At 45.2% G+C, this 23821-nt stretch overlaps 1 protein-coding gene across 1 annotated transcript in view; it reads left to right on the forward strand.

The window, feature by feature from the left end:
• Positions 1 to 1688: 1688 nt before the first annotated feature.
• The window catches only part of ADI1 (acireductone dioxygenase 1), a 28746-nt gene continuing 6613 nt past the window's right edge, over positions 1689 to 23821 (forward strand). The window contains exons 1-2 of the mRNA XM_010357908.2: positions 1689 to 2050; positions 8126 to 8245. Coding sequence (XP_010356210.1) covers positions 1931 to 2050; positions 8126 to 8245 — 240 coding nt within the window. The 5' untranslated portion in view covers positions 1689 to 1930. The remainder of the gene's footprint in view (positions 2051 to 8125; positions 8246 to 23821) is intronic.

The raw sequence follows: 23821 nt of genomic DNA on the forward strand, positions 1-23821 counted from the left end.
ACGGGGGTTTCACCATGTTGCCTCGGTTGGTCAAGTGATCTACCCTCTTTGGGCTCCCAAAGTGCTGGAATTACAGGCGTGAGCCACTGTGCCTGGCATCTGGCTCCTATTTTTAAAAGGTCACTCTCGGTGCTGTGCATAGAATGGATTGCACTGGGGCAAAAATGGAAGCGGTGGAGGCGGGGGCGGGGGGCAATTTCAGTAGTCAATTCCATCAGGCAAGAAAAGATGGCGGAAAGAGTTGGGCTGGAGAGAAGTGAACAGATTTGCAGTGTATTTCGAATCTCAAAGCAACATCACTTGCTGATAGATTGGATTGGATCTTGAGGGTGAGGGAAAGCGAAACTGAGAGTACACCTAGTTTTTTTATTAAGCCACCGGGCAGTCAGTGCTGCCGTTCACTGAGACGGGAAAGGCTAGGGAGAAGCATGTTTGGGGGTGTGTGTGGGGAATCAGTTGTTCTGGCCATGTTAGGTTTGACATACTTATCAGCCATGTATGTGACACTACCAACTGGATACTCAAGCCTGAGGTTCTGGAATGAGGTCCAGGATGGAGATGTGGCTGTAGGAGCCGGCAGCACAACATGGAAAGTCGCCTGGAGCGAGTGGATAGGAACAGGACGTGGAGAGTCGGGAATGCTCCACCAACCAGTGGTTAGAGGAGCAGGAGCTACGAGGGGCCTGAGAGGGAGCAGCCAGGATGCCCTCATGAAGAAAAATGAGAACATGTTTCAAGAAGGGCATGGGCAACTGTGATGAAAGTTGCTGGTAGGAACAGAAGTGCCATGATTGGATCTGCCAATATGCCAGTCATTAGCAGTTCTCCAGTGGTGAGAAAAGAAGCCTTATTGCGGTGGGTTAAGGAGAAAATGCGAGGTGCGAGATTGCCATTCGACTCTTGCATGAAGCTTTGTCATGAGTGCCGCAGAAAAATGGGCAATGACGTCTAAGATGCGGTCTTGAAGGATGAGTAGAAGCTGGTCACATGAAGAGGTGGAGAGGTAGGCTCTCTAATGAGGATGTATTTGCAAAGTCATTAGAGCAAGGGAATAGAAATGAAAGAAGTGTGTATTTTCCGTGCAATATTTCTGGAAGTTCAAGAGTCAATTGCATGCTTTGGGGTTGTGCTCTTAAGCAGTCTCATTTAAATCCTGTATGCTTTATTGTTATTTGTTAAAGACACTGAGGGAATGGCTGAGATAATCTGATCTTTTTGAGTTGGTTGGCTTGAAAAGACATCTAGGATGGTCAAGCGGCTGGACTTTATTAGCTACACTGAAAAATTCAGAATGGGATGGGGAAGCTTGTTTTTATTCAAAGACTAGCACATTACAGTGTATGGGTAAGGGAGAAACGATGAAAAGAGGAAACAAGATGAGGTTTAAAAAGTACAGGATAGCATTGCAGAATGCCGATACTGCAAAAGTCTGGAGAACGGGGAGGTGGAGGACAATGTCTCACCCCATACCTGGGATCCCAGCTGTCAAGTCTCAACTGTACCCATATGGGTTGCATGAGCTTAACAAAATCCTTATTATTATTTGCGTTTGCTTTCCTTGCTCTAAACACGTTTAACATCGTTTGCCTCACAAGATTGTTCTGAAGGTGCAGGAAGACGGCATCGGCATACACAAGGCACGTGCGACGCCTACGGTGAGCTTCACGCAGCCCCCAGCGCGTCTGGAGAACTGCTGACCCCGGGCCGCGGGCCTCAGGCAGGTCCGAGGGTGCCCAGGGCAGGGCCGGGCCTTGAATGCCTTTGCCTCCGAAAAGCGGAGCCGTGGGGCCTGCCCCGCGCCAGTCCTGCCTCCGCCCCGCCGCCCAATCCCGGCTTCTCGGCGCGTCTACGTCTCCCTATAAAAGAAAGCGCGGCCGCCGGGCTCTGAGCGCGGCCCTACGGCTCGAACACAGCCCTCGCTCTGTCCGTCATGGTGCTGGCCTGGTACATGGACGACGCCCCGGGCGACCCGCAGCAACCCCACCGCCCCGACCCCGACCGCCCGGTGGGCCTGGAACAGCTCCGGCGGCTGGGGGTGCTCTACTGGAAGGTACGCGGCCCGAAAGCTCGCAGAGCGTGCGGGCGACGCCGACCCCCGAGCGATGCGCACAGCCCAACCTTCTCCGGGTGCCAGGTAGCGGCCCGGGAGCCGCGGTATGCTGCGCATGCTCAGCAGCGGGGAAGGGGGTCCGTGGCCGCTCCCGGTGCCTGGGGCGGGCTGCTCTAGCTCAGCAGTGCGGCTGGGTGGTCAGGGCCTCCTGCGCGGCGCCTGCGTGTGCTGCGCATGCTCAGCAGCGGCATTGCGAGATCGGCGGTCAGCTCCCAGCGCCTAGGGTGTGCTGCGCATGCTCAACAGCGGAGTTTAAGAGGTCGACGGTTGGCTTCCGGCGCCTGGGGTGTGCTGAGCATGCTCAGCAGTGGGGCTAGTGGGGGTCGGCGGTCACTTTCTGTGGCCTGGGGTGTGCTGCGCATGCTCAGCAGCAAAGTTGGCGAGTGAGGGCCCTCGCACCCGGGACTCGCTGCGCACGCGTAGCCCCGGGATTGGCAGCGGCCTAGAGGGTCGGCCGACTGGGCTGCGAGATTTGCCGGTGGCAGGCTGCGAGCTCGTGGGATGCTTGTCCGACGCCCAGCGCTCGCCTGGCTGCCCCCGGTCAAAGGCCCAGGGGTTTCTCTTATATCGGAGGAAGGGGGATTCCGCATGGAAGTGTCCTGGGGGAGGGACCAGGCACCTCCGGATCCAGGCGGGGTCCTGCTGCGGTCTGTCGCGGGTCCTGGGGGGTCGCTCTCGGTGGTGGGGTGGGGGCGTCTTCAGCAGGCGGTGGCGCTGGCTTGGGTACCGGCCGGACCCGGTGTCAGCCCTGCCTCTGTAACGCTAGCTTTGCAAGGCGCTGCAAGGCTTTGCACAGATGTCCCATTGCTTGCACAGCACCAGTCCTGATACGCTCACCTTGTTTATTTGCAAGTGGTTTTGCGGTAACAAAGGTTTACTGCAGAGGCGAGGGCCAGGGGAGGCCTCAGGGATAGCCTGAGGGGTCACTGGATCTAATGTACATTCTTGTGATTTAAATAAAATACACAGGATTACCCGGGACCATTGATTGATTTTACAATCAGTTTGTACAGTTAACACAATTATCACACTTTTTCCCTTGGGGAAGGATTATAGAATAGAATATTCCAGCGTAATATATTTGGAGATCATCTTGTTGTATCCCAAATAACAGAAGAGGGAAGTGACAATTGGCATACCAGTGCCAAACAGGGCATGCGTGTTAATGTTTACATAGTATTTGCCCTTTCCTAGGAAAAGATGTACAATCTACCTTGCTGGAGGGTACTATCTTCAAAGCAATCTAGTGGTTTATAGTTTTCCATTAATAAGAGGAGAATACATTTTGGCGTATAATGTCTAATTTTTCCACAATCCAAACAACCAGAGGGTTCACATTAATACACCTGGGGAGTTTCATTGTGCATTTGAGGGTTTTAAGAACAAGGGGCCGGGCGCGGTGGCTCAAGCCTGTAATCCCAGCACTTTGGGAGGCCGAGACGGGCGGATCACGAGGTCAGGAGATCGAGACCATCCTGGCTAACACGGTGAAACCCCGTCTCTACTAAAAAATACAAAAAACTAGCCGGGCGAGGTGGCGGGCGCCTGTAGTCCCAGCTACTCGGGAGGCTGAGGCAGGAGAATGGCGTGAACCCGGGAGGCGGAGCTTGCAGTGAGCTGAGATCCGGCCACTGCACTCCAGCCTGGGCCACAGAGCGAGACTCCGTTTCCAAAAAAAAAAAAAAAAAAAAAAAAAAAAAAGAACAAGAATGAGATCACAGGTTAACTTCTAAATGTATTCAAAGAATAAAAAAAGATTTCATGGTCATCTTTTAGATTATTACATGGGCTCAAAACAGTTTTTCCTACTGTCTAGTTCTGCTCTGAGTCAAAGGGCTATCACAATTAAATCATGTTTACTCTGTGGTTTTAATGTCCTGTGTATTTTTGTATTCTTTCTTTTTTTTTTTTTCTTTTGAGACAGAGTTTCGCTCTTTTTGCCCACGCTGGAGTACAATGGCGTGATCTTGGCTCACTGCAACCTCCTCTTCCCGGTTTCAAGCCATTCTCATGTCTCAGCCTCCGGAGTGGCTGGGATTACAAGGCGCACGCCACCATGCCTGGCTAATTTTGTATCTTTAGTAGAGACAGGGTTTCTCCATGTTGGTCAGGCTGGTCTTGAACTCCTGGCCTCAGGTGATCTGACGTCCTTGGCCTTCCGAAGTGCTGGGATTACAGACGTGAGCCACCGCACCTGGCCTGTGTGCTTTCTTAATATCCATTCTGGATCAGTGATGTCCGAAGACAAAATTACAACAAATTTAGTTAAAGATCTAATTGATTTTTTTCTTGATTCATGAATAGGGCAGCCCCCATTCTACAAAATAGAATAAGAGTTCCACAGGGTAATAGCACAACAGTGGGTTTTGTATGGTGGCAACAAAGAAACAGAACAATAGGGAAAACAGCTGATTGGTTAACATCAAGTTACATTAGGTTACTTTTTTCTAAGCGTTAAAGCAGAAGCTACTTCCTTAGTCTGACTCAGGAAGATGGGAATCTTCTGATCTCAGGAAAAGCTGGTCTGAGATCCACCTGCTTCTTTAAAGTTTTAGTTTGATCATGTGGCATATGGCATGAGTGGTTCCATTTTGGTTTGGTCTCCTCATGGGGCCTAGTCCAGTGGCTTAGTCCAAAACAATGACCTCTGCTGGGTCAGGCATGGTGGCTTCTGTCATCCCAGTACTTTGGGAGGCTGAGGCGGGCAGATTGCTTGAAGCCAGAAGTTTGAGACCTCATCTCTAAAAAAACCCAAAAAACAAAAAACCACACACACACCCCATATAAACATTATATCTATATAACATCTCCCATAATTTTTGTTTAACAGAGGTAACACATATGGACATGTTTGTGTATCTGTTATTAATCTGTTATTCGTGACACAGAGTTCTAAAAAGCCTTTTTGCATACATACAAACAATTGGAAGATTATTTTAGCTTGAATAAACTAAATCCCTTTAGAATAAACTAAATACCTGCTGCTATAACAAAATGACAAAAGTAGCTTAAACTGGGCAATTTATAAACAACAGCAATTTATGTCTTATAGTTCTAGAGGCTGAGAAGTCCATGATTAAGGTGCCAGCAGATTCAGTGTCTGATGATGATCCTGTCCTCATAGAGAGTCATTTCCTTGCTCTGTCCTCATGTGGTGGAGGGGACAAACTGCTCCCTTACCTTTCTCCCTCCCTCTCTTTTTTTTTTCTTTTTCTTTTCTTTTCTTTTTTTTTTTGAGATCGAGCCTCACTTTGTCACCCAGGCTGGTGGCACAATCTTGGCTCACTGTAACCTCCTCCTCCTGGGTTCAAGTGATTGTCCTGCCTCAGCCTCTCGAGTAGCTGGGATCACAGGCGTGGACCACCATGCCTGGCTAATTTTTGTATTTTTAGTAGAGATGGGGTTTCACCATGTTAGGGTGGTCTTGAACCCCTGACCTCAGGTGATCTGCCTGCCTTGGCTTCCCAAAGTGCTGGGATTATAGGTGTGAGCCACAGAGCCCAGCTCCATCTCTCTTATAAGGCCACTAATCCTATAAATGAGGGCTTGACTTAATCGCATCCTAAAGGTCCCACCCCTTAATACTATCACATTTGTGTTAAGTTTCCACATAAGAATTTGGGGTGGACACATTCAGACTATAGCAAATAGTACTGTGCATATCATGCAGTGGATGTGCTAAGTTTTAGAGTCATCTTTGTAGAAAATAACATATTGATGACTAGTACTTTAATACATTCTAGAGTATTGGAGGAACCCACCTGCAATATTTCAACGTAGGTTCAATTTTCCATAAGTGTCAGCCAGTTGAGAAATAAAGAGAGGAATTTTACAGCTGGGCCGCTGAGGATGACATCACATATTGGTAGGACCGTGATGCCCACCTGAGTCTCAGACCAGCAAGTTTTTATTATAGGTTTCAAAAGTGGAGGGGGTGTAAGAACAGGGAGTAGGTACAAATATCACGTGCTTCAAAGGGCAAAAAGCAGAACTGCTAATAAGAGTTTAATGAAGATCACATGCTTCTGAGGGAACGGGACAAAGGGCAAAAGCAGAACTACTGATAAGGGTCCAACAAAGATCACAAGGCAAAGGGCAAAAGCAGAAATACTTTTTTTTTTTTTTTTTGGAGATGGAGTTTTACTCTTTGTTGCCCAGGCTGGAGTACAGTGGTGCGATCTCGGCTCACTGCAACTTCCGCCTCCTGGGTTCAAGTGATTCTCCTGTCTCAGCCTCCCGAGTAGCTGGGATTACAGGCACCTGCTACCACGCCTGGCTAATTTTTGCATTTTTAGTAGAGATGGGGTTTCACCATGTTGGCCAGGCTGGTCTTGAACTCCTGACCTCAGGTGATCCACCCGCCTCGGCCTCCCAAAATGCTGAGATTACAAGCGTGAGCCACCACGCCCGACCTAAAGGCAGAACTACTGATAAGGGTCCAACAAAGATCACAAGGCAAAGGGCAAAAACAGATCCACTGATAAGAGTCTGTGTTCAGCGGTGCACGTATTGTCTTGATACACATCTTAAATAACAGAAAACGGTTCGAGAGCAGAGAACCAGTCTGACCATAGATTTACCAGGGCAGAGTTTTTCCCCACCCTAGTAAGCCTGAGGGGACTGCAGGAGACCAGGGCATAGCTCAGTCCTTACCTCAACTGCCTCAGACAGACATTCCCAGAGCGGCCATTTATAGACCTCCCCCCAGGAATGCATTCCTTCCCCAGGGTGTTAATATTAATATTCCTTGCTAGGAAAAGAATTTAGTGATGTCTTCCTTACTTGCACATCCGTTTATAGGCTATCTGCAAGGAGAAAAATACGACTCTTTTTGCCCGACCCCACAGACAGTCACACCTTATGATTGTCTTCTCTTGTTCCCTAAAAATTGCTGTTATTCTGTTCTTTTTCAGGATGCACTGATTTCATATTGTTCAAACACACATGTATTACAATCAGTTTGTACAGTTAACACAATTATCATAGTGGTCCTGAGGTGACGTACATCCTCAGCTTATGAAGATCCAGAATTAGATTAAGAGATTAAAGACAGGCATAAGAAATTATAAAAGTATTATTTGAGAACTGATAAATGTCCATGAAATCTTCACAATTTATGTTTCTCTGCCGCGGCTCCAGCTGGTCCCTCCATTTGGGACTTCCTGCAACACTGGAGTTTGTTGTTCAGTTAAGCAGTGATGATATAATGTGCAGTTTATTGCAAAACATAAAGTGTGCTAAATTCACTGCCAGTAGTTTTAAGAGTTCAGATTAATTCTGTCTGGAGCTTCATCAGGGAAGTGCTTCGTAAGGAAGGAATAGTAAAATTGAACCTTAATAGAGATAGAATTGTAATAAATGAAAATGTTGAATGGAATTTTGGGCATAGAAAACTGTCATGAGCAAGATTGTGGGGATGTTAAATATCAAATATTTTTAAGATAGCCAATCATCCTATTTGGTTTAGAATGTAGAGTTCTTTAAAAAGTAGGAGACAAGGAACAGATAGAAGTAGAAAAGTCAGCTGGGGCCAGGTGATAGAAGGTTAATTAACTCAGCCTAATTAACTTGAGTTTTATTTGCAAGCTGTGAGGGCATACAATGGTTTGGCTCATGGAAACAAACTGACCGAAGAGATGGAATTGAGGATCAATCAGACTCATGAGTGGGATGGTGGCAGAGAAACAGGACACAGTGAGGGACCTGTGGATAGGTCAGACAGGCTTGAGTTGGTGAGACCATCATCTCAAAATGGGAAAAAGAATTCCCCGGGATGGGCTCTTGCAGAGAAGGGAGGCAGAAATCAAACAGGAATCCGTTGTATGTATAGCTGGTGTATTGGAGAATGGAAAATCCATTAAATGGATAGAAGAGATGAAGAGAGTTAGTTGATGGTTGAAAGAATAACAAATGATAAATTTGGAGTATAAAATCATATTGGAGATCCAGAAAGAGAATGTTTCTACATCTCCTTGTTAATCTGAGCTCTTGTTTGTGGTGGGTTAACTCTTTTAGCTGGATGCTGACAAATATGAGAATGATCCAGAATTAGAAAAGATCCGAAGAGAGAGGAACTACTCCTGGATGGACATCATAACCATATGCAAAGATAAACTACCAAATTATGAAGAAAAGGTAAGGGAGCCCTGGATTACCTGGAAAAGCAGTATCATTATATTCACTACTAATAAATGCAATATTTTCTTTATTTTTTCTTTTAATGTCTGTATGAGGCTATTCTTGCATTGCTATAAAGAAATACCTGAAACTGTGTAATTTATAAGAAAAGAGGTTTAATTGGCCCACAGTTCTGCAGGCTCTACAGGAAGCGTCTGTTTTCTGACACCACCATCTGCTTCTGGGGAGGCCGCAGGAAGCTTACAGTCATGGCAGAAGGCAAAGTAGGAGCAGGCATCTCACATAACAGGAGTGGGAATGAAAGAGAGCGCAAGGTGTCACACCATTTTAAATGACCAGATCTCACAGGAAATTACTCACTATAGCGAGGATAGCACCAAGAAGATAGTGCTAAGCCATTCATGAGAAATCCACCCTCATGATCCAGTCACCTCCCACCAGGTCCCACTTTCAATACTGGGAATTACATTTCAATATGAAATTTGGGTGGAGACACAAATCTAAACTGTATTATTCTGCCCCTAGCCCCTCCCAAATCTCATGCCCTTCTTGAATTTCAAAATACAATCATCTCTTCCCAATAGTCCCCCAAAGCCTTAACTTGTTCTAGCAGTAACTCAAAAGTCCTAAGTTCAAGTCCAAAGTCTCATCTGATACTCATCTCCTTTTACCTGTGAGCTTGTAAAATCAAAACAAGTTAGTTACTCCCAAGATACAAAGGGGATAAAGGCATTAGGTAAATATTCTCATTCTAAAAGGGTGAAATTGGTCAAAAGAAAGGAGCTACAGGACCCATGAAAGTTCAAAATTCAGCAGGGCAGCCATTAAATCTTAAAGCTCCAAAATAATACCCTTTGACTCCATGTCCCACATCTAGGGCACACTGGTGCAAAGAGTGGGCTCCCAAGGCCTTAGGCAGCCCCCTGTGGCTTTGCAGGGGCTTCTGAGGCTGCTCTCATGGGCTGGCTTTGAGTGTCTATAGCTTTTGCAGGTGCAGGGTGTAAGCTGCCAGTGAATCTATCATTCTTGGGTCTGCAGGATGGTGGTTCTTTTCCCACAGCGCCTACTCAGTGCCCCAGTGGGGACTTTGTGTGGGGACTTCAACCCCACATTTCCCCTCTGCACTGTCCTAGTAGAGGTTCTGCATGAGGGCTTCTACCCTGCAACAGACTTCTGTCTAGACACCCAGGCTTTTCCATACATTCTCTGAAATCTAGTTGGAGAATCCCAAGCCTCAACCCTTGCACTCTGTGCACTCACAGGCTTAATAACACATGGAAGCCACAAAGGCTCATGGCTTGTGCCCTCTGGACCTGTGGCCCGAGCTGTACCTGGGCCCTTTTGCTCTGAGGCTAGAACCCTAGCAGAACCCAAGCAGTTGGGATGCAGGGAGCAGTGTCCTGAGACTCTGCAGGGCAGAGGGGCTCTGGGCCTGGTCCATGAAACCATTCTCTCCTTTTAGACCTCTTGCCCTGTGATGGGAGGGGCTGCCTGAAGGTCACTGAAATGCATTTGAGGTTTTTTTTCTCCATTGCCTTGGCTATCTTTGAAGTTCTGCAAATTTCTCTAGGAAGAGGTCTCTGAAATGCCTTTGAGGTTTTTTCCCCATTGTCTTGGCTATCAGCCCTTGGGTTCTTTGTAGTTATGTAAATTTCTCAAGGAAGTGGTTGCTCTACAAACCTGCTTGAAATCCTCTCTCAAAAACTTTTTATTTCTTTGCCATGTGGCCAAGTTGCAAATTTTCCAAACTTTTATGCTCTGCTTTCCTTTTAAATACAAGTTCCAGCTCCAGGTCATTCCTTTGCTCTTGCATCTGTGCATAGGCTGTTAGAAACAGGCAGGAAACATCTTGAACACTTTGGTGCTTAGAAATTTCTTCTACCATATACCCTAAGTCATCACTCTCAAATTCAAACTTCCACAGATCCCTAGGGCATGAACAGAATGCAGACAAGTTCTTTGCTGAGGCAAACATGTATGATGTTTGCTGTAATTCCCGATAAATTCCTCATTTCCATCTGAGACCTCATTAGCCTGGACTTTATTGTCCGTATGACTATCAGCATTTTGGTCACAATCAACCAGTCTCTAAAAAGTTCCAAACTTTCCCTCATCTTTTCTCTCTCCTTCTGAACCTTCTACACACTTCTAATCTCTGCCTGTTACTCAATTCCAAAGCTGCTTCCATATTTTCAGGTATCTTTATAGCAATGCCCCACTCCTTCTGCTTCTAGAGAGGCCTCAGGAAGCTTACAGTCATGGCAGAAGGCAAAGTGGAAGCAGGTATCTCACATAACAGGAGTGGGAACAAGAGAGAGAATGAGGTGCCACCCAGTTTTAAATAGCCAGATCTTGCAAGAAGTCACTCACTGTGGTGAAGCTAGCACCAAGGGAGTGGTGTCAACCATTCATGAGAAATCCATCCCCGTAATCCAGTCACCTCCCACCAGGTCCCACCTCCAACATTGAGGTTTACTATTTAACACGAGATTTGGGTGGGGACACATTGCCAAACTATATCAATGTCTTAGTTTGAATTTTGTGTCAGAGTAATGCAGATCTCATACAATGAGCTGGGAAGTAGCCCCTCCTGTTCAGTTTTTTGGAAGATTCTGTGTAGATAGTATTATTCTTTCCTTATGTTTGGAGATTCACCAGTGAAGCTATCTTGGCTTATAGTTTTCTTTGCGGGAGGGTTTTTAGCTGTGAGTTTCAATCTCTTTACTAGACAGGCTATTCAGGTAACCCATTTTTTCTGGAATGAGCATGATTTGTTTGTTTCTCTCAAAGCATTTGTCCATTTCAGTTCAGTTGTCAAATTCATTGCCATAAAGTTATTTGGAATATTTTCTATTATCCTTTTAATATCTGTAGAGTATGTAGTGCTGTCTTCTCTCATTCCTGATACTGATAATTTGTATCTTCTCTCTCTTTCGTGAGTCTGGATAGAGGCTTATCAAGTATATTGATCCTCTCAAAGAACTTTAGGTTTCATTGATTTTTCTCTTTTTCTATTTTTTATTTCATTGGATTCTGCTCTGACCTTTATAATTTGTCTTCTTTTACATGTTTTAATTTGCTCCTTTTTCTAAGTTCCCTAGGTGGAAGCTGAAGTCACTGATTTGAGTTCTTTCTTCGTCATTATTTTTATTATTATTTTAGAAACAGACATTATTAACATTATTATTTTGCTCTGCCACCCAGGCTAAAGTGCAGTGGTGCAATCATAGCTCACTGCAGTCTCAAACGCCTGGCTCCAGCAGTCCTCCCACTTCAGCCTCCTGAGTAGCTAGGACTACAGGTATGTGCCACCATGCCTGGCTAATTTTTTTTTTTTTCTTGAGAAGGAGTTCCGTTCTTGTTGCCCACGCTGGAGTGCAATGGCGCGATCTCAGCTCTCTGCAACCTCCGCCTCCTGGGTTCAAGTGATTGTCCTGCCTCAGCCTCCCGAGTAGCTGGGATTACAGGCATGCGCCACCACGTCCAGCTAATTTTGTATTTTTAGTAGATACAGGGTTTCTCCATGTTGGTCAGGCTGATCTCAAACTCCCGACCTCAGGTGATCTCCCCATCTTGGCCTCCCAAAGTGCTGGGATTACAGGCATGAGCCACTGCGCCTGGCCTGGCTAATTTTTTTAAAAAAAGTTTTTGTAGAGATGGAATCTCACCAGGTTGTTCAGGTTGGTCTTGAACTCCAGGTCTCAAGTGATCCTCCCATGCTGGCCTTGCAGAGTGTGGTTTTTCTTTCCTTAGTGCGGGGGTTTAGTGTTGTAAATTTCCCCCAGAGTACTGTTTTAGTGGCATCACACACATTTTGATAATTTTGATATATTTTTCATTTTCATTTAATTTTAAATATGTTCTAATTAATTCACTTTTTAATTTTATCTTTGACTTGTGGGGATGTTTTGTTTTGTTTTTAGATATTTGTTAGTTTCCAATTAATTGGGGATTTTTCTAGATTTTTATATTTGTTTCTAATTTATTTCCGATGTAGTCAGAGAATAAACTTTGTATAATTTGAGTCTTTATAAATATATTGAGACTTGTTTTATGGTCCAGAATGTTATCTGTCTTGGTGAATGTTTCTTGTGAGCTTGAGAAGAATGGATATATTCTGTTGTTGTTGAATGAAGTAATCTATGAATGCCAATAAGAAAAGTTAATTGACGGCATTATTCAGATCAACTATATCTTTACTGATTTTCTGCTTGTTGGATGTCAATTACTGTTAGCATTGAAATTTCCAACTATAATAGTGGATTTGTCTATCTTTCTTTGCAATTCTGTCAGTGTTCGCCTCACATGTTTTGATGCTCAGCTGTTAGATGCATATGTGATAAAGATTGTTATGTTCCCTTGGAAGATTGACCTTTTATTATTACATAATGTCCCCCTTTATCTCTGATGATTTTGCTGTTTTTAAAATTCAGATAGCTCCCTCAGCTTCTTCCCCTCCCTCCCTCTCCTTCCTTCCTTCCTTCCTTCCTTCCTTCCTTCCTTCCTTCCTTCCTTCCTTCCTTCCTTCCTTCCTTCCTTCCTTCCTTCCTTCCTTCTTTCCCTCCCTTCCCTTTCCCCTCCCTCTCTCCTCCCCTCCCTTCCCTTCCCTTCCTCTCCCTTTCCTTTCCTCTCCTTTCCTTCTTCCCTTCTCTTTCCCTTCCTTCTTCCCTTCCCTTCTTCCTTTTTTGACAAAGTATTTCTCTGTCACCTAGGCTGAAATGCAGTGGTGCCATCATGGCTCACGCAGCCTCAACCTCTCAAGCTCAAGTGATCCTCCCATCTCAGCTTCCTAAGCAGCTGGGGCTACAGGTGCACACCACCACAGCTGGCTAATTCATTTTTATTTTTCATAGAGGTGGGGTCTCCCTGTGTTGCCCAGGCTGCTTTGAACTCCTGGGCTCAAGTGATCTTCTTGTCTTGGCCTCCCAAAGTGCTGGCGTTACCGGCATGAAGCACTGTCTCTGGACAGCATTCTTTTGATTAGTGTTAATATGGTATATCTTTCTTCATTCCTTTACTTTTAACCTATTTGTGTCTTATATTTAGAGAGGGCTTCTTGTAGATGACATGTATTATAGTTAGTTTTTAAAATCCATTTTGATAGTTTCTTTCTGTTATTGGTATATTTAGATCATTCTTGTTTAAATTGGTTATTAATACAGTTGAATTAATGTCTACCATATTTGGGACTGTTCTATTTGTCGTGCTTGTTCTTTATTATTTTATTTTTATTTATTTATTTATTTATTTATTTATTTATTTATTTTTTTTTTGAGACGGAGTCTCGCTCTGTCGCCCAGGCTGGAGTGCAGTGGCTGGATCTCAGCTCACTGCAAGCTCCGCCTCCCGGGTTTACGCCATTCTCCTGCCTCAGCCTCCCGAGTAGCTGGGACTACAGGCGCCGCCATCTCGCCCGGCTAATTTTTTGTATTTTTTAAGTGGAGACAGGGTTTCACTGTGTTAGCCAGGATGGTCTCGACCTCCTGACCTTGTGATCCGCCCGCCTCGGCCTCCCAAAGTGCTGGGATTACAGGCTTGAGCCACCGCGCCCGGCCTATTTTTATTTATTTATTTATGTTTTGAGATAGAGTCTTGCTCTGTTGCCCAGGCTGGAGAGCAGTGGGGCAATCTTGGCTCACTGCAAGCTCTGCCTCCTGAGTTCATGCCATTCTCCTGCGTCAGCCTCCCAAGTAGCTGGGACTACAGGCACCCACCACCATGCCCAACTAATTTGTTTGTATTTTTAGTACAGATGGGGTTTCACTATGTTAGCCAGGATGGTCTCGATCTCCTGACCTCGTGATCCACCTGCCTCGGCCTCCCAAAGTGCTGGGATTACAGGCGTGAGCCACCGTGCCTGGCCTATTGTTGTTTTTAAATATTCCCCTCTTTTTCTGCCTTGTCTGGTTTTAATTGAACATTTTATATGATTCTGCTTTCTCTCCTCTTAGCTTATCATTAAAAAAAAAATTTAGTGGTTGCCTCAGAGTTTATAGTATACATTTACCCAATAACTGAATATTCCCAATTCCTCCCTCCCAGCTCTTACAACATTGCTGTTATTTATTTTATTCTCCATATCTCATAATCACCTAATACATTATTACTGACATTACTTTGAATAAACAGTTATCTATTAGATCAATGAAGAACAAATAAAAGATTGTGTTTTAGTTTTCTTCTTATTTCCACTCTCTCTTTCCACTTTACTTAGATCTGAGATTCAGACTTATATAATTTTCTTTTTCATTTGAAGAACTTCTGTGAACATTTATTTGGAAGATAGGTCAGTCTACTGGCGACAAATTCTTTTCTTTTTTGTTTGTCTGAGAAAGTCTTTATTTCTTCTTCACTTTTAAGGGATAATTCTCCTGGATACAGATTGCTAGGTTGGTAGTTTTTTTTTTTTCTTGCTTGCTTGTATAGTTTCTGAGGAACGGTCTGATGTAATTCTTTATCTTTTTTCTTCTATAGGTTAGGTGCATTTTTTCCTTTGGCCTTTTTCAAGGTTTTCTGTCTTTGGCTTTCTGCAAGTTTAATATGATATGCCTAGGTACAGATATTTTCGCATTTATCCTGCTTGGTGTTCTCTCAGTTTTCTGGATCTCTGTGGTGTCTGTCATTAATTTTGGAAAATTTGTGGACATTATTTCAAACATTTATTCACTTTTTTCTCTTTCTTCTACTTCTGTTTTACCGTTTATACATATGTTACATCTTTTATAATTGTTCCTCAGTTCAGGGCTATTTTATTCTCCCCCAATCCCCGCTCCCCATTCTTTTTTGTCTTTGCACTTCAGTTTGGGAAGTTTCAATGGACATGTCTTCAAGCTTGCTGATTCTTCCTTCAACTTAGTCCATTCTGCTAATGAACCCATCAAAGGTATTCTTTGTGTTAGAGTGATTTTGATCTCCAGCATTTTTTTTTTGATTCTCTCTGAGCTTCCCTCTCTCTGCTTATATTACCCATCTGCTCTTGCATGTTGTCTACTTTTTCCATAGAACCCTTTGTATTAGTCCGTTCTCATGCTGCTATAAACAACTGCCCAAGACTGGGTAATTTATAAAGGAAAGAAGTTTAATTGACTCACAGTTCTGCAGGGCTGGGGAGGAAACTTACAATCATGGCAGAAGGGGAAGGAAACATATCCTTCTTCACCGTGATGTCAGGAAGGAGAAGAATGTGAGCTGAATGAAGGGGGAAGCCCCTTCTAAAACCATCAGATCTCATGAGAACTTACGAGAATAGCATGGGGAAAGCCGCCCCCCATGATTCAGTTACCTCCCACTGGTTCCTTCCAACCACACGTGGGGATTATGGGAACTACAATTCAAGATGAGATTCTGGTGGGGACACAGCCACACCATATCCCCCTTACTATATAGCCACAATTTTTAAAATTCTCTATCTGATAATTCCAAAATATGTGACCCGTCCCAGTGAGTCTCTGCTGCTTGCTTTGTCTCTTCACACTATATTTTTTCTCGCCTTGTTATTTTTGTTGACAGCCTGATAAGCTGTTTTGTTAAAAGGAGCTGAGGTGAAGAGGCCACTCATGTGGGGTGTTATGTTATCTGGGTAGAAGTTTTGCTGTGTTGAATGTTTGCCGTAGCTGTAGATGCCAGAGGCTTTGGTTTCCTTGTTTTGTTTTGTCTCCCCTGGATGTCTTTGCTTTCTTAAAAACTCCTTTGTTAAGAGATTTATTCCTTGCAGGTTTGATTCACTTACTGTTCTGGAGCCCTGTTGATGTGAGGATGAGGCATTGGGGAGGAGAACTGTTCTATAATCTTAGGCTTATGATTAGGGGTCTTAGTCTTTTACTGGTCCTGAGTTTTTGGGCCGACCTTCAGAAGTGTTTCTTAGCCTCGGCCGGGCGCGGTGGCTCAAGCCTGTAATCCCAGCACTTTGGGAGGCCGAGACGGGCGGATCACGAGGTCAGGAGATCGAGACCATCCTGGCTAACACGGTGAAACCCCGTCTCTACTAAAAAATACAAAAATCTAGCCAGGCGAGGTGGCGGACGCCTGTAGTCCCAGCTACTCGGGAGGCTGAGGCAGGAGAATGGCGTAAACCCGGGAGGCGGAGCTTGCAGTGAGCTGAGATCCGGCCACTGCACTCCAGCCTGGGCGACAGAGCGAGACTCTGTCTCAAAAAAAAAAAAAAAAAAAAAAAAAAAAAAAAAAGAAGTGTTTCTTAGCCTCTTTTTTGTTCCTTTGGGCTAGAGGGGGCTGGAGTTGGCCAGCTGCCCTTCCCCCACAACAGAGAAGGCTCTGGCAAAGTTGTTTCCCTTGGTTTTTGTTATGGACAGAGTTCTGGGGGTTTTTAAAAATGGTTCCTTTTTCCCTTTTATTGCCTGATACGTAAAGGGATTTTTCTCGGATCTTTGTTGTGAGCACAAGGTGGGGGTTTCTGGATGTGCAAACCCATAAAAGTACAGTGTCCCTGTCATACCAGGCGCCCAAGATCTCTCTCAAGCTAGTCCACACTCAGCCTGCAGCATTTTGTCCAAATTGCCTTGGAAGTGTTCCTACCAGTTCATGGCTCCGGGAAAACTGATCTCAGCTGTGGTTCCGTGTATCTGCTTCTCTCTCCAGATTCAAGGTAGTAATTTATCCAGGGACTTCAGTTCTTTGTTGGATCTAAGTAGGGGAGTAAGACTTTCAAGTGCTTTACACGTCCAACCAGAAACCAGAAGTTTCATCCTTGACCGACCTGCCAGCCTTCAAGTATTAGTGCACCTCTGCATGTCGGCACAGCTTGAGCTCCTGTTTCTCCACCTCATCTTGGTGCCATTGTTTCAGACGATTGACTTTTTTTTTTTTTTTTTTGAGACAGAATCTCACTGTGTTGCCAGGCTGGTCTTGAACTCCTGAGCTCAAGCGATCTGCATGCCTCAGCCTCCCATAGTGCTGGGATTACAGGCATGAGCCACTGTGCCCGGCCCAGTTTACTTTTATAAACCCCACAGTACACTGTTTTTATTTTTGTCTAAATAGTAAGTTACCTTGTAAAGATATTTGAATAAGAAGAAGAAAATCTCTGATTACGCGTGTAGCTCTCATTCCAAGTGCTCCTCATTCTGTGGTGTGGGGTCCATGTTTCTGTCTGACATTCTTTCCCTACTCCCTGAAGGACTTCGTGTAACATTTCTTGTAGTGCACATCTGTTGTTAAGGATTCCTTCAGCTTCTGTGCGTCTGAATGCTTTCAGTTTAAAACAATTTTTTCGGCCAGGCGCGGTGGCTCACACCTGTAATCCCAGCACTTTGGGAGGCCGAGGCGGGTGGATCACAAGGTCAGGAGATCGAGATCATCCTGGTGAACACGGTGAAACCCCATTTCTACTAAAAATACAAAAAAAAATTAGCCGGGCGTGGTGGCGGGCGCCTGTAGTCCCAGCTACTCGGGAGGCTGAGGCAGGAGAATGGCGTGAACCTGGGAGGCAGAGCTTGTAGTGAGCTGAGATTGCGCCACTGCACTCCAGCCTGGGCGACAGAGCCAGATTTTGTCTCAAAAAAAAAAAAAAATAAAATAAATAGTAAGTCCGGGTGCGGTGGTTCACGCCTGTAATCCCAGCACTTTGGGAGGCTGAAGCAGGTGGATCATGAGATCAAGAGATGGAGACCATCCTGGCCAACATGGTGAAACCCCGTCTCTACTAAAAATACAAAAATTAGCTGGGTGTGGTGGTATGGGCCTGTAGTCCCAGCTACTTGGGAGGCTGAGGCAGGAGAATCGTTTGAACCCTGGAGGTGGAGGTTGCAGTGAGCCGAGATTGCGCCACTGCACTCCAGCCTGGTGACAGAGAGAGACTCTGTCTCAAAAAAATAAAAATAAAAATAAAAGTAAGTTTTATTGGACTTTGTTTTTTAGGGCAGTGTTAACTTCACAGCAAAATTGAGAAGCAGATATAGAAACTTCCTATACACACCCATCCCCCTGACCTGCACAGTCTCCCCCTTATCAACCTCTCTCCTCAGAGCAGTACATTGTTTCAACTGATGAACCTGCACTAGCACATCAGGACCACCCCAAGTCTACAGTTCACATTAGGGTCCACTCTTGCGGTTGTACATTCTGTGGATTTGAACAAATGTATAATGACACATGTCCACCATTCTCAAGTCATACGGAGTTGTTTCTCTGCCCTAAAAACCCTCTGTGGTCCACTTCTCCATTCCTCCCTGCCCAGCCCCAGGGAACCACTGATCTCCATTCCTCCCCGCCCAGCCCCAGGGAACCACTGATCTCCATTCCTCCCCGCCCAGCCCCCGGGAACCACTGATCTTTTCACTGCCTCCATAGCTTTACCTTTTCCAGGATATCCCATAGTTGGAATCATACAGTTGGTAACCTTTTCACACTAGCTCCTTTCACATAATAAAATGCATCGAAGGTTCTCCCTTGTCTTTTTGTGGCTTGGTAGCTTATTTCTTTTTATTGCTGAGTAATATTCCACTGTCTGGATGTACCACAGTTTATTTATCCATTTACCTACTGAAGGACATCTTGCCTGCTGCCAAGTTTTGGCAATTAATGGATACAGCTGCTGTAAACATCCTCTCGCAGGTTTTTGTGTGGACATAAGTTTTCAGCTCCTTTTGGTAAATACTAAGGAACACAATTGCTGGATAGTGTGTTAGTCAGGGTTCTCTAGAGGGACAGAACTAACAGGACAGATATATATATATATATGGAAGTTTATTAAGTATTAACTCACACAATAACAGGGTCCCACAATAGGCCATCTGTAAGCCGAGGAGCAGAGAGAGCCCGTCCGAGTTCCCAAACTGAAGAACTTGGAGCCTGATGTTCGAGGGCAGGAAGGGTCCAGCACAGGAGAAAGATGCAGGCTGGGAGGCTAGGCCAGTCTAGCCTTTTCACATTTTTCCGCCTGCTTTATGTTCTAGCTGTGTCGGCAGCTGATGAGATGGTGCCCACCCAGATTAAGGGTGGGTCTGCCTTTCCCAACCCACTGACTCAAATGTTCATCTCCTTTGGCAACACCCTCACAGACACACCCAGGATCAATACTTTGCATCCTTCAATGCAATCAAGTTGACATTCAGTATTAACCATCACAGATAGTATGGTAAGAGTATGTTTAGTTTTATGTGAAATTGCCAAACCGTCTTCCAAGTTGACTGTGCCAGTTGTTCCTATCAGCAGGGAGTGAGGATTCCTGCTACTCCATACCCTCCCAGCCTCTGGTGTGTCAGTGTTCTGGATTCTGGGCATGCTTCTAGATGTACAGTGGTATCTCCTTGTTGTAATCTGCGTTCCCCGATGACATATGACATGGAACATATTTTCATGTGCTTATTTGCCATCCGTACATCTTCTATGGTGAAGTGTCTGTTAAGGTCTTTGGCCCATTTTTTAATCAGGTTGTTTGTTTTCTTATGGTTAAACTTTAAGAGTTCTTTGTATATTTTGGATAACAGTCCTTTACCAGATACGTCTTTTGCAAATATATTCTCCTAGTCTGTGGCTTCTCTTCATTCTCCTGATAGCAGAACAGAAAATCTAGTTTCAGTGAAGTCCAACTTATCAGTTCTTTCTTTTTGTTTTTTTTTTTGAGACAGAGTCTCACTTTGTCGCCCAGGCTGGAGTGCAGTGGGGCGATCTTGCCTCACTGCAAGCTCCGCCTCCCGGGTTCACGCCATTCTCCCTCAGTCTCCCAAGTAGCTGGGACTACAGGCACCTGCCACCACGCCTGGCTAATTTTTTTTGTATTTTAGTAGAGACGGGGTTGCACCATGTTAGCCAGGATGGTCTTGATCTCCTCACCTTGTGATCCGCCCGTCTCGGCCTCCCAAAGTGCTGGGATTACAGGCGTGAGCCACCGCGCCCCGCTCAGTTCTTTCTTTTATGGGTTGTGCCTTTGGTGCCATATCTAAAAAGTCATTGCCAAATCTAAGGTTGTCTAGATTTTCTCCTATCTTATAAGTTGTCTTAGAAGTTTTATAGTCTTGTATGTTATTTCTTTATTTATTTTTGAGGCAGTGGTTCACTCTGTTGCCCAGGCTGAAGTGCAGTGGTGCAATCTCTGCTCACTGCAGCCTCTGCCTCTCGGGTTCAAGCGATTCTCCTGCCTCAGCCTCCTGAGTAGCTGGGACTACAGGTACATGCCACCATGCCCGGCTAGTTTTTGCATTTTTAGTAGAGACAGGATTTCACCATGTTGGTCAGGCTGGTCTTGAATTCCTGACTTCAAGTGATCGGCCTGCCTCGGCCTCCCAGAGAGCTGGGATTACAGGCGTGAGCCACCATGCCTGGCTGAGTCTTGCATTTTATATTTAGGTCTGTAATCATTAAAAAACTTTTTTAAGAGACTTTTTATAATGAGTCAATGATCATTGTTCATTGCTGCTTTAAACTCCTGAGCTTAAGTGATCTTCACAACTCAGTTTCCTATGTAGCTGGGACTACAGGCATGCACCACCGTGCCTGGCTTTTCTCTCTCTTTCTCTCTCTCTTTTTAATTTGCAAAGATGAAATCTCTCTGTGTTGCCCAGGCTGGTCTCAAACTCCTGACCTCAAGCGATCCTCTCTCCTCAGTGGCCCAAAGCACTGGGATTATAAGTGTGAGCCACTGCACCTGGCCCGTGATCCATATTATCTTAATTTTTGTTAAGGGTGTAAGGCCTATGTCTAGAGTAATTTTTTTGCATGTGGATTTACCATGGTTTCAGTACCGTTTGTTGAAAAGATTATTATTTTTTTCATTGTATTGCCTTCGGTCCTTTGTCAAAGATCAGTTGATCTATTTTTCTATTATTTCACCAGTGTCACAGTCTTGATTTCTATAGCATGATAGTAAGTCTTGAAGTCAGGTAGTGTCGGTTCTTCAACTGTGTTCCTCTTCAATATTCTGCTGGGTATTCTGAGTCTTGTGCCTCTGCAGATAAACTTCACAATCAGTTTGCTGATATGTGCAAAATAACCAGCTGGAACTTTGAATTGGATTGTACTGAACCTACAGATTACGTTGGGAAAAATGGACATCTTAGCACTACTGAGTCTTTCTATTCATGAACATGGAATCTCTCTCCATTTACTTAGTTTTTGATTTGTTTCATCAGAGTTTTGTAGTTTTCTTGTAGATCTTAGGCATGTTTTGTTAGATTCATACCTAAGCATTTCTTTTTTGGGGGTGCAAATGTATATGGTTTTGTGTTTTTAATTTCGGGTATCACCTGCTGTGTTTCTGGTGTATAGGAAAGTGATTAACTTTTGTGTATTAACCCTGTATCCTGTAAATTTGCCATAATTGCTTGTTAGTTCCAGGAGCTTTTTGTTGTTGGTTCTTTTGGATTTCCTACCTAGACAGTGATATCATCTGAGAGCAAAGGGAGTTTTATTTCTTCCTTTCGAATCAGTATGCCTTGTATTTCTCCATACTGCGTTAGCTAGGACAGTCTCAGTCTTGTAGTCAGCCTGTGCCTCTGGGCTATGAACTTCACCAGCGTTTCTCAGACTCCCTCCTTTAAGTGGGACGTGATGGCTGATAGCGGCTGGACTTGGGGTTTCCCTTCCTCTCCTGTCTTAGTCAGCTTAGGCTTCCGTAACCAGATACCATAAACTGGGTGGCTTAAAACAAACATGATTTCTCACAGTCTGCAGGCAGGGACGCCCAAGGTCAGGACACCGGCAGCTTTGGTGTCTTGTGAGAGCTGCTCCCTGGTTTATGGATGACTGCGTTTTTGCTGTGTTCTCACATGGTGGGTAGAAGAAGCAAGCTCTTTGGGAGTTTTGTAAGGACACTAATCCCATTCATGAGGGCTCCCCCCCATCACCTTATCTAATCCTGTTTACCTCCCACAGACACCGCCTGCCAATACCACCACATTAGAGGGTAGGGTTTCAGCCCACGGACCCCAGGGAGGGGGTCATTGTATTCAGTCCATAACACGGAACTCTGGAGGGACTGGAGTTGCGTGTTTCCCTTCACCCGGGTCAGGCTCTCATGAAAGCGCAGCAGGCTGGGATCTCGCTGGCTGAGCTCTCCTGACTTCAGGCTTTCATAAGAACAGATTTCAGATGTATCCTGACAGACTTCAGAACGGCCCCCTTTCCCTCCTTCTGCCAGAAGCACAGGGAACTTTTCTGTGATACTCACTGTTGGGACCTGGTAGAGCTTTTGCAAGTAAAATTTACAGAAGTGTGAGGCCCCTGATGACTGGGTCTGGAGTTTTTTAAAGCTGTCCGACTTGTCTACACTGAGCCCCCAGCTGGTCAAGTACAGTTTGGGTTTCTCGACCCCAGCCCTGGTTCCCATAGGGGTTTCTGCTGTGGTTAGCTGTGCATCTTTCTGTCTGCCTGTCTCTCCAGTGTGAGGGGTGGTGGTTTGCTCTGTGACTTCACTTCTCTTACAGATTTAAAAAGAGTTGGTTTTTCAGTTTGTTCTGCTTTCACTTGGTAGGATGGAGTGGTAACTTCTAAGCTCCTTAGGAAACATACGCAGGTGAACTGACAATACCAGATAGAGCTAAGAGCAGAAGAGCTTAAGAATGTGGAAATTGTTCAAAAATACATCTGTCGTGTGATTCGAGTCTCTTTGCTCTATGTCAGATGATTCTTGCTGGTCAGAGTCCAGATATGGTCTTTTTTTTTTTTTTTTTTGAGATGGAGTCTCGCTTTGTCACCCAGGCTGGAGTGCAGTGGCGCGATCTCGGCTCACTGCAAGCTCCGCCTCCCGGGTTCACGCCATTCTCCTGCCTCAGCCTCCGAGTAGCTGGGACTACAGGCGCCCGCCACCTCGCCCGGCTAGTTTTTTGTATTTTTTAGTAGAGACAGGGTTTCACCGCGTTAGCCAGGATGGTCTCGAACTCCTGACCTCGTGATCCGCCCGCCTCGGCCTCCCAAAGTGCTGGGATTACAGGCTTGAGCCACCGCGCCCGGCCAGATATGGTCTTTATTGCTCAGTGAGTGCTCTGTGATTCACTAGATTCTGGTGGGTGTAAATGGTGTGACTCTGACGCGGAAGTTGAGATGAGCTGGCCTCTTCTCAGCCACGTTTGATCTCACATAGCAGAGGCTGGCCTGCTGCTGATGTTGTAAGTTACATTAGCTTCACCATCGCTGTCTTCTGGAATTACTTCTCTCCTGGTGTAAAACCCTCTTGCTGATGCAGGCTTATCCTTTGTTTTTCTAAAATAACCTTATTTTCTGACGATCTTGTGATTGCCACTGGTTTCCTCAGTATTAGACAGGTTGTGTGTTTGTATGTAGCGGGAATCCTGCACAGTGGGCAGTGGTGTTGTGAGTAAGCGTGTCTGAGGGCCCCTCACTGCTGATGTCAGCGTGACCTGGGTGAAGCCGGTGTCCATCAGGTTTCTCCATGGGGAAGTTGCTTTTCTTTTCCTCCGTAACCAGTAAGACGTGTGGAGAGTTACTTTTAGACCATGAATATCCCATTTCCCCTCAAACTTTCACCCAACGTTTTTAGTAAGTCGATGATTCCTGCCTTTGTGGGCTGTGAGTGTCATGGCCGTGCGATGGCACTTACCCAGGGGCTGGTTTTCGCTGTCAGGAAGCGTGTCCCCTTCCTCCGTGTTCACTCGGCACCCG

The sequence above is a fragment of the Rhinopithecus roxellana genome, chromosome 17 (genome assembly GCF_007565055.1).
Source record: "Rhinopithecus roxellana isolate Shanxi Qingling chromosome 17, ASM756505v1, whole genome shotgun sequence".
Taxonomy (NCBI): domain Eukaryota; kingdom Metazoa; phylum Chordata; class Mammalia; order Primates; family Cercopithecidae; genus Rhinopithecus; species Rhinopithecus roxellana.